Genomic DNA, 14,157 nt, shown 5'->3' with positions numbered 1-14,157 from the left:
GAATGTTAGACACTTCAGGAATCTCAGAAAAATCCAATAAAATAGAATTCCATTGGGTATAAATTGCCCCTTTTGTGGGAAAAGGTCAATTTTTAAATTGGACTGTTTTCAAAAGTGAAGTACATATATTTATATGCATAGTGAATGCATATGAATATATTTAATATAGTAAAAATCTTAGAAAAAAGGAAGCCCTGCTTATAAATAACAATTCTTATAGGTTGTTAGATCTACTCTGTATGTAGGCATTTCACCACTTCCTACTGAAACTTCATAACATTAATGCATAAAGATAAATTTCTTAACTTTAAAATTATGAAATAGTCATTTAGTACTTTAATCATGCCAAAATAGCTTCAAAATGATTATGTAGAAACTCAATAAATTGGGGAGTGGATTAAACAGAAGGTGGTTAGATGGGAAATTAAATGTAATTTTAAAATGTTTATTTAAATTAAACATGAATGAATTTTTAAAATCTATCACATACCAGATGTTACAAGGAAAGCTCTTTGGAGACTCTTTTATGAGAGTAAAATTAGTTTCTAAAGTTCTTAAAAAATAGTGTGCAGTCTTAAATAAACACAATTTCTCCCTGGGTTTTATTGATGGCATTTTATCTAGCAACACCTCCTGCCTACTTTTTTCTTTCCTATCTCAAAGGAAAATTACAACACCTATGGTGTCACATTTATCAGCCCTGGTGGCCACCTTAATGAGACTAAATGTACTTGTCTCTGGACTCCTGCTGGAAGCATTGCATTTAATAATTTACATTCCTTTCCTTGAATTTTTAAACATAAAGAATAACAGTATGAAAAGCCAATTTGCTTTGATGCATACACTTGAACTTTCCAAAACTGGGACACTAAGGATGTATATAGTATAATCCATTTTTATATTCTGAAAAATAAACCTGCTGGGGATATGTGTGTATATGCAGATACATTTTATATACCTAAGCATATTTAAATATGTATGTAAAAACAATCTGCAAGTTTGTGAACAGGGTTAACTCTGGGAAATGGAGTGGGTAAATAGAACTTTATATACTTTCAAATTACTTCTTTGGGGAAAACAAACTTATTTGGAAAGTCACTAAAGAAGTTTAAAAATAGAAATAAAAACACAGTTTAGCTCTACAGTAACTGTTTTTACCTTTCGCTGAATTTGCTAAGCAAATAAGTAAACAAGTTCACAGGACTGGTTAATATACTTAAAAAAATTGCTTCCAAGCACATGAAACTACTATATTATTAAATTATATAGAAATAAATGAATATGTGACAAAAATTTAAAATCCAAAATGAGTTTGTTGACTCATTCCACACTGATTTGAAATATATGTAAAGTAAAAATGAATTTTATAAAAAGATGAATCCACATATGAAACTGAAGTGAAAAACATATAAAATTATACTTTCATCCTATTTATTATACTACCTGAGTGATTAAGATGACAGATTTGCCTAGACTTGTGGTAATGGAACCCTGAGCACACCTTGTTTCTGTTGATACTTCCCAGCCACAACTCACTCTGGAGAGATGGAACAATCCCAAAATATTTTTCATTTCTGAGATTCTAGGTGCTTGGGGGATTACTGTGGCCAACAGTGAATATGCTGGTTCAGTCCAGGTTTGGACAGACTCCACAAAGCAGGAGAAATTCCCATCATTTCTTTCCAGGATAGACCGCCCAAAGCTTCCAACTCCGAAAGGTCTAAATGGCCAAGTGTCTAATTTGATTGAGGGAAACATTCTTTTTTTATTTGTTCTGGAAAGGAAATAATGTAGTATTGTGGAGAGAGAAGGTAGAATGCACTTCACTGGAAGGCTGGGTATTAAGCTCTGGTCCCTGAACTGTACTGCCCTACTGTGTAATTTTGGGTAAATCAACTCTTAGCCAATTATTGGTTTTGTCTTCTAGGAGAAGTGATTTTAGTCTCAGTGATCCCTGTAAGGTCCTAACATTCTCATTTTATGTTTTTGATAGAGATGGTTCCCAGTGCACATTTACTATTGCAGTTTCAGTTTAGCTTTACATTAGAAAGAAACGAGCATATGAGAATAAAGAGAAAAGCTACAGAAATGTGATCCTTTTTAACTGCCCCAAAAGTCTGAACAGAAACATATTAACCAGAAATACTTCTAAATATTTTGTCATACTTACAGCTATTCTTTAGCTTTTGGTTTCTTAGTACATATATAAAAGATATTTCTCATACCATGTTTGAGTGATTCTTTTATGAATCTTATACCATCATAATGCATTTTGGCCTTTTAAATTTAAGTTCTTAAAAAAAAAGCAATGAATAACATTATGTTCAAATTTATCAATTGCTAAATTGTTAATGCATGCTTATAATTCTAGGAGACCAAAAGAAACAAACACTGACTTTCTAATATAGAGGAGAGTCAACTTCCTTAATGGGCAGACACCATAAAGGAATGAAGCAACTGTGTACACAACATGAGTGGGTCATATGCACAAAGAGGAAGTTATACAAAACACTATGTCTGACGTACCTTTCCTAGATGTTTCAGATGAAAATATAACTTTAAAATTACATAAAATGTAAGTCTTTGGATTAAGGAAATGGTGAAGCCTGAACAAAGAGTATGGCTTTAATACCTCCAGGAAGAAGTTCAAATTAAGCATTTTCTTCCTCTAATCCCAGCAAATGTGTGGGAAGTGACCGAAGGGTTTTATAGAGAGAAGGCTGAATACTTGCAGATATGCTAGACATGAATTTTCCTAGCCTGTGTGGAATTTTCAGACACAATTAATGCTCTTTTTGCAGTAGCACTCTATCAAACTTTACGTTGATTTGGAATTTAGACAAGGACTAACTTTCTTTTTAAATGCTTCTAGAATCTCAGAAAAGGTACAAGCAGCAGAATAAGAGGTGTTGGATATGTAAGCCAATTTTTCTAGTCTCTCTTGAGTCTCTTGACACCTTGGGGTGAGATAAGTTTGATAAATGGTTTTCAGTAGGTATTTCACTTCTGTTCTTTCTCTCCAGAATTTTCTGACAATCAGGGAACTTCAAGTTATTTGGACCTGTGTATTGAAAATGGCTGCCTAGTTTTCTGCACTCAAATTATCCTAACACCAAGGAGGACAAGCAGCAGACAGCTGAGAAGAGCTTTACCGAGAGTAAGGGTAGTGCATAAGTGAAAGGCCCTTGTCGGGGGACTAGAGAAAAGTTATTCATCGTGTTCAACTGTGCTATAACAGGGAGGAATTACAGTTTTTAAATTTCCAGTTCAATTTTTTCTATATTTAAAAATATATCCTGATTTTTTTGTTAGTCAAATGAAAACATTTTAGAAATTTTTACTTGATATGCATTAGTCACATACAACTCTACTAAGCTATAATTCAAAATCCTCAGTCAATGACTGAGAATGAGGAACTGGTTTTCAGTTAAAAACTGTTAAGGCAATAGGAATTTGACCCAAGAAGGGAGCCTTTTAATTCTTATCTTAGCTCAGATCTCATTATAGCTTCTGAGACTACAATTGAACATTTCATGTGATATGAACAATGAAAAGATAAAATCGTTCACACATGTAACACTCCTCCAAGCAAAACAGGATACAGATGTCAAGAATTGGCAGATAAAGTCACAGCTTCCACAGGACAAACATAGGCCTAGACAGAATACTCACTACCAGGCAACTTTTTCCTTTCAGTTGCAAAGAAACATATACATAACCATTTGCTTATCAAGCATGCTAAATTTTCAAGACCATAAAAGAAAGGAGTTTCTGATAATGCAGCAGTGCCTCATAATGTTCCAGCTATGGGGATACCTTTATAATCAAACGCCGGCGAATAACTCGGGTAGTGACTCTCCGTTCTTCCTCTGAGCTTGAATCACTCTCACTGTTTCTAAAGTCCTGATAAATGCATTTTTAGTATAATTTTACCATCACATTTAAAACAAGACATTCTGAGAAGGGAAATAAGAAAGTTATTTTTACTTGCTGTTTCCCCCCAACCCCAAAGGAAAAATCATGATATGTACTTGTGAAAAGTCTTAAAAGTTGTGAGTAGGATTCTCAATGAAATTACTCTATGTATATGTATGAAATACATATAACACATTTAATTATGTATGCATACGTATGTATAAAAGCATATAGAGGTAAAGATAAGCTAAATCATACATTAAAAGTAACAACAGAGCCCTTTTGGTACCAGGAACTACATGCTACTAATTTGACGAAGCATTAATATTCACTTTTATACTAATTTTAAATTATTTAATCAAATAATCTAATCAGAGTTTGTAACTTTGTAGTTGAGGCCATGTTTCACTTGATCTACAAAAAAAGGCATAATTGGGACTCAATTTGTCAAATGAATGAATAATATAAAACAAAAGCTTGAAGTCTGATTTTAAGGAACTAATATGAAACTAGAATAGAAAAAGAAGTATTTAACAGATAAGTATGGTACAGACAAGAATACAGTAATTGCACAAAAGAAATAGTTTTCATGTTTCCCCATTACTTTTAAAGAATGCTTGGAAAAGGACTGCAAGTTCAGGACATTTAGAATGTCCTATGAATTGTGGAAGGGGACCCTGTAATGGCTCAGAAAGGTGAAAAAAAAGTAACAGGAATTAATAGTAAAATAATTACTGAGCATTTAGGGATTACTAAATTAGATAAGGCAAAGGAAAAAATTATTCTGAATATCTAAATAGGAAATATTGAATTGGGGAAAGGTTTTCACTTGGGTAAATTCAAAAGCATAAAATGTTAATGCAAATACAATAAGTATGTATGTCAATTATTGCATAATCACATCAAAAATCATCTGAGACCAGCTCCCTTACATGAAAGTGGTCATTTGGTCAATGTAAGTTTCTACTTCCTCTCTGGAGTCTCTGATAATCTTCAAGTGAACAGTACAGAGAAGTTGGTAATAGAATCTCATTCAGGATTCCTTTAAGAGAGTTGACTAACAATAGGCAAAGTGGGAAACTAGAAGACCAAATGGAATTTTCTAGTACTCCTGGCCATGGGTGGAAAATAGCAGAATTTTACCTTGTAACAGCAGGTAGTCATCCGTGTAAAGGCTGCACCTGGACTTCTGACCTGATTTTCAGGGGACAAAAAGGGGGCTGTTTTCTGATCTCATAAGATCACCTAGGTGGTTGTTACTGTCCTATGGTCTAGCCACAAAAGATACATCCTGATTATTTTTGGCTTTCTTGTGAGGTCAGGCTCCTATCTCCCAGAAACTAATTCCACTGTGAATTTATATGCCCATGAAGTCTACATTGGGATGGCACAGTGATCAATGCTGAAGACATAAACTGAATTATAAGCAATCTTGAAAACATTTTCAAATAGTAATTATTTCCCATTGCTGATGATCTTAGCTGAGTTTCCATTCAAGGTTAAGACTTGTATGTCTGTATGTCTTCTCCTTGGAGGCCAATATGTATGCAGATGTAGTTGCAAAGCAGTACTTATTTATACTTATAATTTGATTTCAGAACACCTCTATTGAATTTTAATGGGCTTTTGCAGAACAAATTTTCATAGTTAAAACATCACTACGTCACTGCTTCTCCCTATATTTCAGTAGGCTCATTTTAAAAGGGAACATTCCATCCAAAGGCATACTGTTTAAATATATTGAGTTAACTCAAAGACAGAAACCCATATTCAAAGCCACATTTAACAGGAAGGCAGTGGAAGAAAGCCCTGAGAATTTTACTTCCTTTTACTTTCCCTCTCGCTAACAAGTAGGAAAGTGGTCAAAAGAGAGCCTGCAGAAGGGAAAAGGAAAGCATGTCATTAGTTGGTAAGCTAATAATTAGCTCCACAGTAATTGAGTTTTGAAGTCTCAAATTAATCATGGACTCATTTGTTTTTTTCAGTGCAAAACTTTTAGTACCTCTTAAGTAAACTAGCGTGTCTTATGGAAAACTAAAAGTGTTACTATTTCAAAGACCTGTAATTTACAACTTAATGTCTATTGCACAATTCATGAAAAAGCACAAATACTGTGAGAGTGAAAAGCAGTAAAAATATAGGAAATTGAGCTGATTTTCTTGTATCGAAGTTGTATTTTCAAATTATTTTTGGTGGCAAATTTCACAGAAAAAGAAAATCCATTGTATCCCAATAAATGCAAGTGGAAAGAACAAGCAAATGATTCAGTAATACTTATCTTAAAAATAACCCTTATTATATAATTATCACCTTATATACTTTACATTTCTGAATGCTGTGAACCAACAGTGACATAGCTCTACCTCATTTTAGAAACTGCATTTCTTCAATTTTTAACGCAGACTCTCAGGCCACAGACCTTATAGGTTAGAACTCTTGAGATGGTTTCAGGCCATTGACTTTTTAAATTATGTGAAGGTATCAGAAAAATTATCCCACTTCCATAGGAAAGAAGATTGAGTTTGGAGTTAGGAACCTAAATCCCAGACAAAATCATATTGAACTATAGCCAATTATTTAATAAAAATATTTCCCTTCTGAAAAATTACTGAAGAGAAGCTTATTGCATTTTCTTAATGAAACAAGGTATGATCAAATAGCACGTTTTACTTAGTACTTACTTTACTCCCACCATTAATACTATAATTTTCAATCACACATTTATACATTTATAATTTGGAAATAGTAAGGCCCGTGATGCAAGATTAAAACGAAGCATCAGTACTTTCTTTTAAAGTGACAATGGCGTACTGTACATACCTTTTGCTCAGACCCACTGGACCCCTCTTCTTCATGGAGGTTAAGCCTTGGCTTGCCATCTGCAGGAGAAGTCCTATTCATCTTTTTCATACTGACAGGCACACAGGGTTTAGGTTCTTCTATTACAAACTTGCTGGTTTCTTCTAGAGATTTCTGATATGCTGCTAGCGATGACACTGGTTCCTCAACACGACCAGATCCGTGTATTTTTGGTTTCAGAGATTCCTTAGCATTCTGTTTCCCTGCATCATTTTGGGTTTCTGGAAAGTAAGATTTCATCTTTGCTTCTACAGTAACTTCTGCATGGCTTCCATTTGCTTCAAATTTTCCAGGCTCTCCTTTGAGATATGAGGTAATAGAATCTCGACACTGATCAGGGCTGCAAAGGGTAAAATACGAATGTTTGCAATGGTAATCTATGGCTGAAAGTAGGTAGGCCTCAGAAGCTCTAAATTGGTAACAATCATGTTCTTAATGGCTTTTAAAGACATAAAATAGAGAGGCATGAAAAAAATCTGATTACTAGATTTTAAGGGTAAGGAGGTACTCTATAGGCTCCAGAGACTCTACTCAACTCACACCCACATTAGTTATTCTATCATCATCTATGGTGTTTCTTTTACAACCTGAGAACCTATTTTAGGATAGTAGTAGTCTTAACTTTTATTTTATTTTTTTATAGAGGCATGTTTTATTTATTTATTTGTTTGTTTGTTTATACATGCACTGGGTATAGTCAGAAGTGCGGGAGGGTGGGAGAATTCACCAGAGCCAGAGCGGGGAGCAGAGCAGGCAGAAGAACCGAAGTACACTGCTGAGGGGAGCAGCAGGCGGCAGGAGAGGTCTGCGCGCCATGTGGGACCCTCCTCTGGTGGCCGGGGAGCAGCTGGGGATCGAACCGGCGCCGCAGAGGCCGCAGGCAGCTTCGCAACCCAGCGCTCAACCGCTGCGCCACCGGGGAGGCCCAGTAGTCTTAACTTTTAAACCTAGTTAAAGGGATATTCTTAGGACTTAGAAATTCATCCAAAATCACTCAGTGCAGACTTAATGAGATTTGAAACAATGTCCACAGGACACTTGACTTTCACATTTGTAGAGTAATGCCAGAATAAGTAGATCCAGATTCATAAGGGAATTATATTAATCATAAAAAATAGTCCATCGTAATAATATTATTTGGAGTAAATAAGTACATGTGCTTTTGGAAATTCTGTGAAATAATGTAGAAAACAGGGAAGCATACGTGTTCCTTAGTTTAGGAGGATGGCTTTTCTTTTTGCTTCTCTATTTTCTACATTGACATTAAAAATTACTGGATGATGGGGTTGAATTGATTTTTTAAATTTATGCTTATTTTACAAAATTTTAATATATATTTAGTTTGTGGACAGGAAACAACAGAAATGCTTATGTTTCTAAGAGACTTTTAGTTGTATTACATTATTTTGAATGAGCATTACTGACTGTGTGAAAAGACTAATGCAACAAGTAATATACTAGCCAACAGTAGTTTTCCAAAGTAAATAAATCTTTTGCACGTATTAAAAACCTTTTGCATCTTCCTTCAGTCCATCAATAATTTTAGTAATTATGAGTTTAATGTAACCTTTCCCCTCTTCAGATTAACAGAATATACCACCAATTAAGACAGGTATTCTCCACAAGCTGGAATAATGATTTCAAAAGTTGAATTGCTAGAAAGCACATATTTAAAACAAACTATACTAACATGTGACCCCTGTTTCATGTTCCTTTTCCGAAAACAAAGTCATACCTGTCATCCAGTCGATCTAGTAACCCACCAGTTATTCTTCGAGCTTGAGTGGGGGACTCAAGGGTTCCACTTGATGTCTCATTCTGCCAACCTGTAATTGAAGACATTTCCAGTTCTGCTTGCTGAACACCTTTAAGAATAGCCTGGACTTTTTCTTCTGTCATCTCCTCAGACTCTATTCCTTCTTCAAGTTGAATGTCCTCAAATAGAGATTTGAGTTTTTCTTCCATCATCTCCTCATCAGGACCAGATTTTTCTTTCTCATGCTGCTCAGAGCTTACTCCTAATTTTCTAGTCTGTTTCAGTGGCTGTGCTGGTTTAGCATCTTTTGGGACCTCAGCCATACTTCCAAGGTATTGAGGGTACTCACTCAGACATACATTCTCCAACTGGCTCTCATCTACATCCACTGCTTCAGGCATTTCTGTTAAAGGCATTGAGTCTTCAAGTTTGCTGTCTTCTAAGGAGGTATCTTCTGCAGTTACAACTGGAGGTCCATCTGCTGAATGGTCTATGTTTCCCTGGGATGGTGCTAGCCCATCACTCAGTCTACTGGGGGTTCTAAAGGGAGATTCTATACTAGAGATATCACTAAAATAATCATCTTGCTGGAAGGGGGTAGGTGGTGTGTAGTGCAACCCTGTGGGAGTTTCCAGTTCCATTTGAAGGGAAGGATAACCTATGGAAGACAGTACATTCGGACTGACTGTAATGAATTAGAGAACATCCAACAAAAACACATGGAATGACTTAAATTATATAAGGCATGAAAATGTATGATGAGTTACAGAGTAATGTTGATAAGTTTGTTTGTTTAGTTCAATTAAATGTAATACAATGAAATAAAAGCCTGGCGCAAACGATAGTAAATTATCTACTAATTAAGATATAGATTGTTTCTATCAATTTTGATGATTTCAATGCAGTAATTTATATACAGTCTTTGTAACATAAAGTTAGTCATCATTATATACTCTTACAATATAAAGTTAGTTGTCATTCTATAATAGATACCTTTATACCATGGCCAAATTTACTATTTTCTATAGCATGCAAAATCCATATTGTGGTGGACTGTATACAGCAAACCACAAGAAACCAACTTTGTAATTAATACTTACATTAAAAAAAAAAAACATACGAATGAGCAGTGCTACCCAACTCTAATCCTCACCTACTTCATATGAAATTCTAATAATGAAAATGAATTAATCTTTGGAATGGAATGATTACTAAAGCAGTAGCAATGGGAAAACAATCTAAAAATATGTTAGGAGAAAGATGTAAAAAGCAGACCAGGAGAAAGCTCTGTGTAAAGTTTTGAAGCATCGTAACGTTTTACAGAGATGAAAGGGTTGTGGCATGTAAGGAGGTCTTGGTAAAATGGGTTCACTCAGAACCACAAATCAAAAAAAGGAAAAAAAAAAAAAAGGAAATGATACACAGCAGACACAGGAGGAAAACCACACGCAAAGAGCTCTGAGTATAACTGGAAATGCTATGAAACAGGTTTACTGACCAGCCTAAGCAAAGGGGAAGCAGGGAGAATTCTCTTGTTTTAAATTTTGCTGTGCAGACTAATGGAGTATTTTTCTCCTTCAGCAGAGAGAAAACTCAACGATTATCTGGTCATGGTGAGGAAAGGAAGTTTCACAAAAGTTCAATGATGAGGAGAGACGGGAAAAAAAAGAGAACCAAGCACATTTTCTGAATTATTGGTCTAACAAAGTGAAAGCCTAATTTTTCCATCAGTAAAGAATACATACCAATGTAGCTTTTGGTCTCAAGTTGAATTGCTAAAGATAAGTGAGTAATTTTCTATTCTGGTCATCAATAAGCCAGAATTTTGTTGAAAAGCTGGTTGTGATTAGCTAATGTTTATAGCCTGCATAAGTGAAATTTATGTCATATACAAGTTGCTAAATTTCCCTAATAATTTTTATAAGGAATATAAAATATTAAAATGTCACAACAAAAAGTTCTGGTGGATGTATTTAATCACCTCATTTTAGAACATTAAACTTTCAAATCTATTAAATACTTCTATTGTTTTCTTTCTTTCTTAGAGCTACTCCATTTTTTTTTTAACAATAAAGAATATTAAGAGAAACTAAACTGTATTGGCAATAATTCAGATGTTGACATAGACACTGTCCTGTCTTCAGTGCAAAAAGAGTTTGCTTACCAACATATGGCCTCATATATAAGACAAGGCTTGGAAAAAGCTTTTTTCCCAAGGTTCTGTGGTATTTTTTTGGCTTAAATAGAAACCACTTTGACATTACCTATCATGTTTATATTATGTGAATAACAAGTTATGCTTTAAACTTTCTGCTGACTTTAAGTCTTTTACCATATAACATGCAGAATTAGATGTTATCTCTAATTAGTCTAACTTCGGCATTATAAAAATTGAAAAACTATCTCCATATTTTTCAAGCCTTGGAATAGTAGAAAAAAGTCCTAGCTCCCTGTCTTGCTCCATGACATCACTTTAACTCAAAATTCATTGTAGGAATACATTTCTATTTGTGAACATAAGACAAGCATTTTAAAAAACATAGTAAGTTATCTCTTAATACTTTGAGGGAAAGATGACATTATTCTATAAGCTAATGCGAAAGAGTAATTATTATTATTAGTGACATCTATGCTCACTGAATTAGAAACTATGCCACCTTCTATAGATGGTAGATTGGGGGGGGGTTGCGGAGGAGAGGCTTCAAAACAGTAAATGAAGCATATGAAGTGAAAATAATGCTAAATAAAAAACACTATTTTCAGTGCTACATTAGATTTTTTTTTAATACTTGGCTTAAATACTTCATTCCCAAAACTGCAATTCACCATTTTACTTGATATGTATAATACATGCTTAAACTTGATATAATACATTGCCTGTTACTTGGTAACAGCAGCTCACAATTTGATTTTACCTATGTGTGAATAAGAGTTCACTATGACAAAAGCCACTCATTCTCTAGATAATGAATTTTCTTCATATAAATTTGTTCATATAAAATATCTGAAACACCAACTCTGTCAGGTAACATGCTTTTCTATTTCAATATTTACATTTCACATAGCAGAGATATTTACCAAGTTTTTTTTTTCTGTCAGAATGTTTACAGACCCTGGCAGAGAATATGGTGTGAAAATGAGAAATTCAGTCGGTTTTAAGTGACTATCTTATCCTACAGCACTTTCAAGTTTTATCAAATCATTAAATATGAACACTAAATTACCATCAACAGGGTCATGGAAGACATTGTTCTCATCTGCAAAACTTCTGGTGCCTGAAATATTTCCATAATCAAATATTGGTCCTTCTAGCAGAGTCACTATATCTATCCGATTAATTTTTGTCAAGACCGAAGTTAAGGCATCAGCTGAAAAAAGGAGAAAAAAAGGTTGAAATCCCAATTAAGTTTTTTTCTAGTCATCAAAATAGCCACACAAAAGCATGGCTTTTGTGACCCTCCAAGCATTTTATCTCCTTCTTCACCCAGCTGTAATATTATCATCGTGAGGGCTCAGAAAACTTACTGCTACAGGGAAGACAAATTAGGGTCTTAAGAATCACTGTGAAACTGTATGATGACAGCAGTATTCATTCCTCTGTAAGATGTAGAGCTGACGGGCCTCAGAATAGCTAGATTCTTGTTAGGTGTAAGGGGATGTAATAAAAATTTAAACACACCCCTATCTTTTTAGACTGTCAAATGGGTCACCCTCATATTCGATCCTTAGCATTTTAATAACTTACTAAAGTCAAACTGACAGACACAAGTAATCCATAATAACTTATTCCAAATTGTCATTGGTTGGCATGTGTCACAGTACAGCACCGCTCTCCTCTCCCCAACAAAACCCTACAATTATATTCTCAAGTCACCACAGACCAAGCCCAGTCAAATGACTGGAACCCTTATTTTCATCCTATCCTTGTTAGCTCCCTGAGAGATGTCCCTGACTACAGCAGTAACGTCAGAGTGTCTGACTACCCCACTGAAGTCATAATTTGCCAGCAAAAATTACTTTTTCCTTTTTTACTATCAGAGAAAGCTAGACAAAATGAAAACATTTTCCTACTACTTGCTTTCCAAAAAGTCTCCTGAAGTCAGAAATATACAATATTAGTACTAAATGAAACAAATATAACTTCAAAGATTTACTATTCATAATCACTCTGATTTTATCAACAGTAGGCTTATCTAAAATATTGGTTATATACAGTCTTGAAAGTTAAAGTAATATAATTTCAACATACTTGTAGCATTTTTTCCATCTCTGGTAACCCATTTTTTTAATAACATGAAACTCTGAGAAATTAAGGAATTTGGATTTTCCACACGTATTTGATTGATTTCATCCACTGAAAAATTCAGTTCCCTTGCCAGTTCTGTAGAAAAGAAAAAGAACATTTCATATTCTACTTTTATCATATATCATAAAAGTAATGCTCAATGACTACCAAACCCCCCCAATAAAACAGGAGAGCAATTTATTTTACAGTAAAACCCAAGTATAGCCTTGGGAATTAATCTCTGTATACGTCACTTCACAGGAAAGTAGTGACCATCTATAGGCTGTGATTTAACTCTCCTCAGGTAATTACTTAGTTACAAACAGACTCTCTTCAGTGGTTATTTTACAAAGATTCTTGATCTTTACAAAGAGGATGCTGTTGATTCTTTTAATTCAGTGTTGTAATTCAGTAATTTGAAAAAATGTCATACAAGCTAGGTAGGGAAATACAACTCATTAAATGCAGCCCTAGATTTACTGTTGGGGCTTTCCCTAGGCAATCTTCATGAAGTACATCTTTTACATCTGTAACATTCCATTCTAGATGTCTTCAAGTTTTATGAACTCCACTGGAGAGACTGATGATTCCAGTCAGGTCACTGTCTAGATGTGCTGCCACTTGTGAGAAAAATAAATGGGAGATAGTTTTCTGTGTATCTAAATGCACATACCCAGATACTCAATCTTGGAAATGCAGAGTGTCTGTGTAAAGACACCTGTGATATAATAGTTACTGCCTTGAGAGAGGGAAACTCAGGAGTCAAAGATGGGAAGAAGACTGACTTTTCATGGTAAAGTTTTTGTACAATTACAACAACTTATCAGGTATTATCTTAAATGATTGCAAAATGGAATAGGAAAAAACCCTTCCATGGAAATGGAATTGGTAAAGATTCTTTCCCTCTTAAGATCTATTTCCAGCAGCATGGCAAAATGCATGGAGGTTCAAAAAAGTCCATATCCTCGGACCAGGTGATTCACTTTTGGAAATCAACTGCGGGGATATATAGGGATGGACACAATGATTTTCATACACAAATGTTCATCGTAGGCATGAACTGCTAAAAATACTGAAAACAATCCACATGTTGAAAAGGAGAGGGTGAATTAATATAATGCAGTAGATTGAAAACTGCTTTGATCAAGTCCTACAGTTAGAAGTACATCACATATCATGGTGTTTATATAAGTGAATAGATTTTCCCTGAACAAAACTGAGCCTAATACATGTAGTACAGGCTTTTTCTTTTCTATTCCTCTTGAAAAGAAAAACAAGGCATGAATTGCTGCCATGACTTAATAGTGCATTGCGACCCACAATTAGAAAAACACCATTGTAA

General features: G+C 34.6%; 1 protein-coding gene across 4 annotated transcripts in view; it reads right to left on the bottom strand.

Moving 5' to 3' along the window:
- The window catches only part of ANK3 (ankyrin 3), a 322,189-nt gene that overhangs the window by 13,585 nt on the left and 294,447 nt on the right, over positions 1–14,157 (bottom strand). For 3 of the 4 annotated variants that reach the window (XM_054690067.1, XM_054690068.1, XM_054690070.1), the window contains 4 exons: positions 12,780–12,911; positions 11,755–11,898; positions 8,510–9,188; positions 6,736–7,114 (listed from right to left, as the gene is read on the bottom strand). In XM_054690067.1, the coding sequence (XP_054546042.1) occupies positions 6,736–7,114; positions 8,510–9,188; positions 11,755–11,898; positions 12,780–12,911 (1,334 nt within the window). The remainder of the gene's footprint in view (positions 1–6,735; positions 7,115–8,509; positions 9,189–11,754; positions 11,899–12,779; positions 12,912–14,157) is intronic. The other variant, XM_054690069.1, reaches the window with a different exon arrangement.

Source organism: Talpa occidentalis, unplaced genomic scaffold (genome assembly GCF_014898055.3).
Source record: "Talpa occidentalis isolate TD23 unplaced genomic scaffold, MPIMG_talOcc4v2.1 talOcc4.8, whole genome shotgun sequence".
Classification (NCBI taxonomy): Eukaryota; Metazoa; Chordata; class Mammalia; order Eulipotyphla; family Talpidae; genus Talpa; species Talpa occidentalis.
The sequence above is the reverse complement of the archived record's forward strand: the minus strand, read 5'-3'. Positions and strand labels throughout refer to the sequence as shown.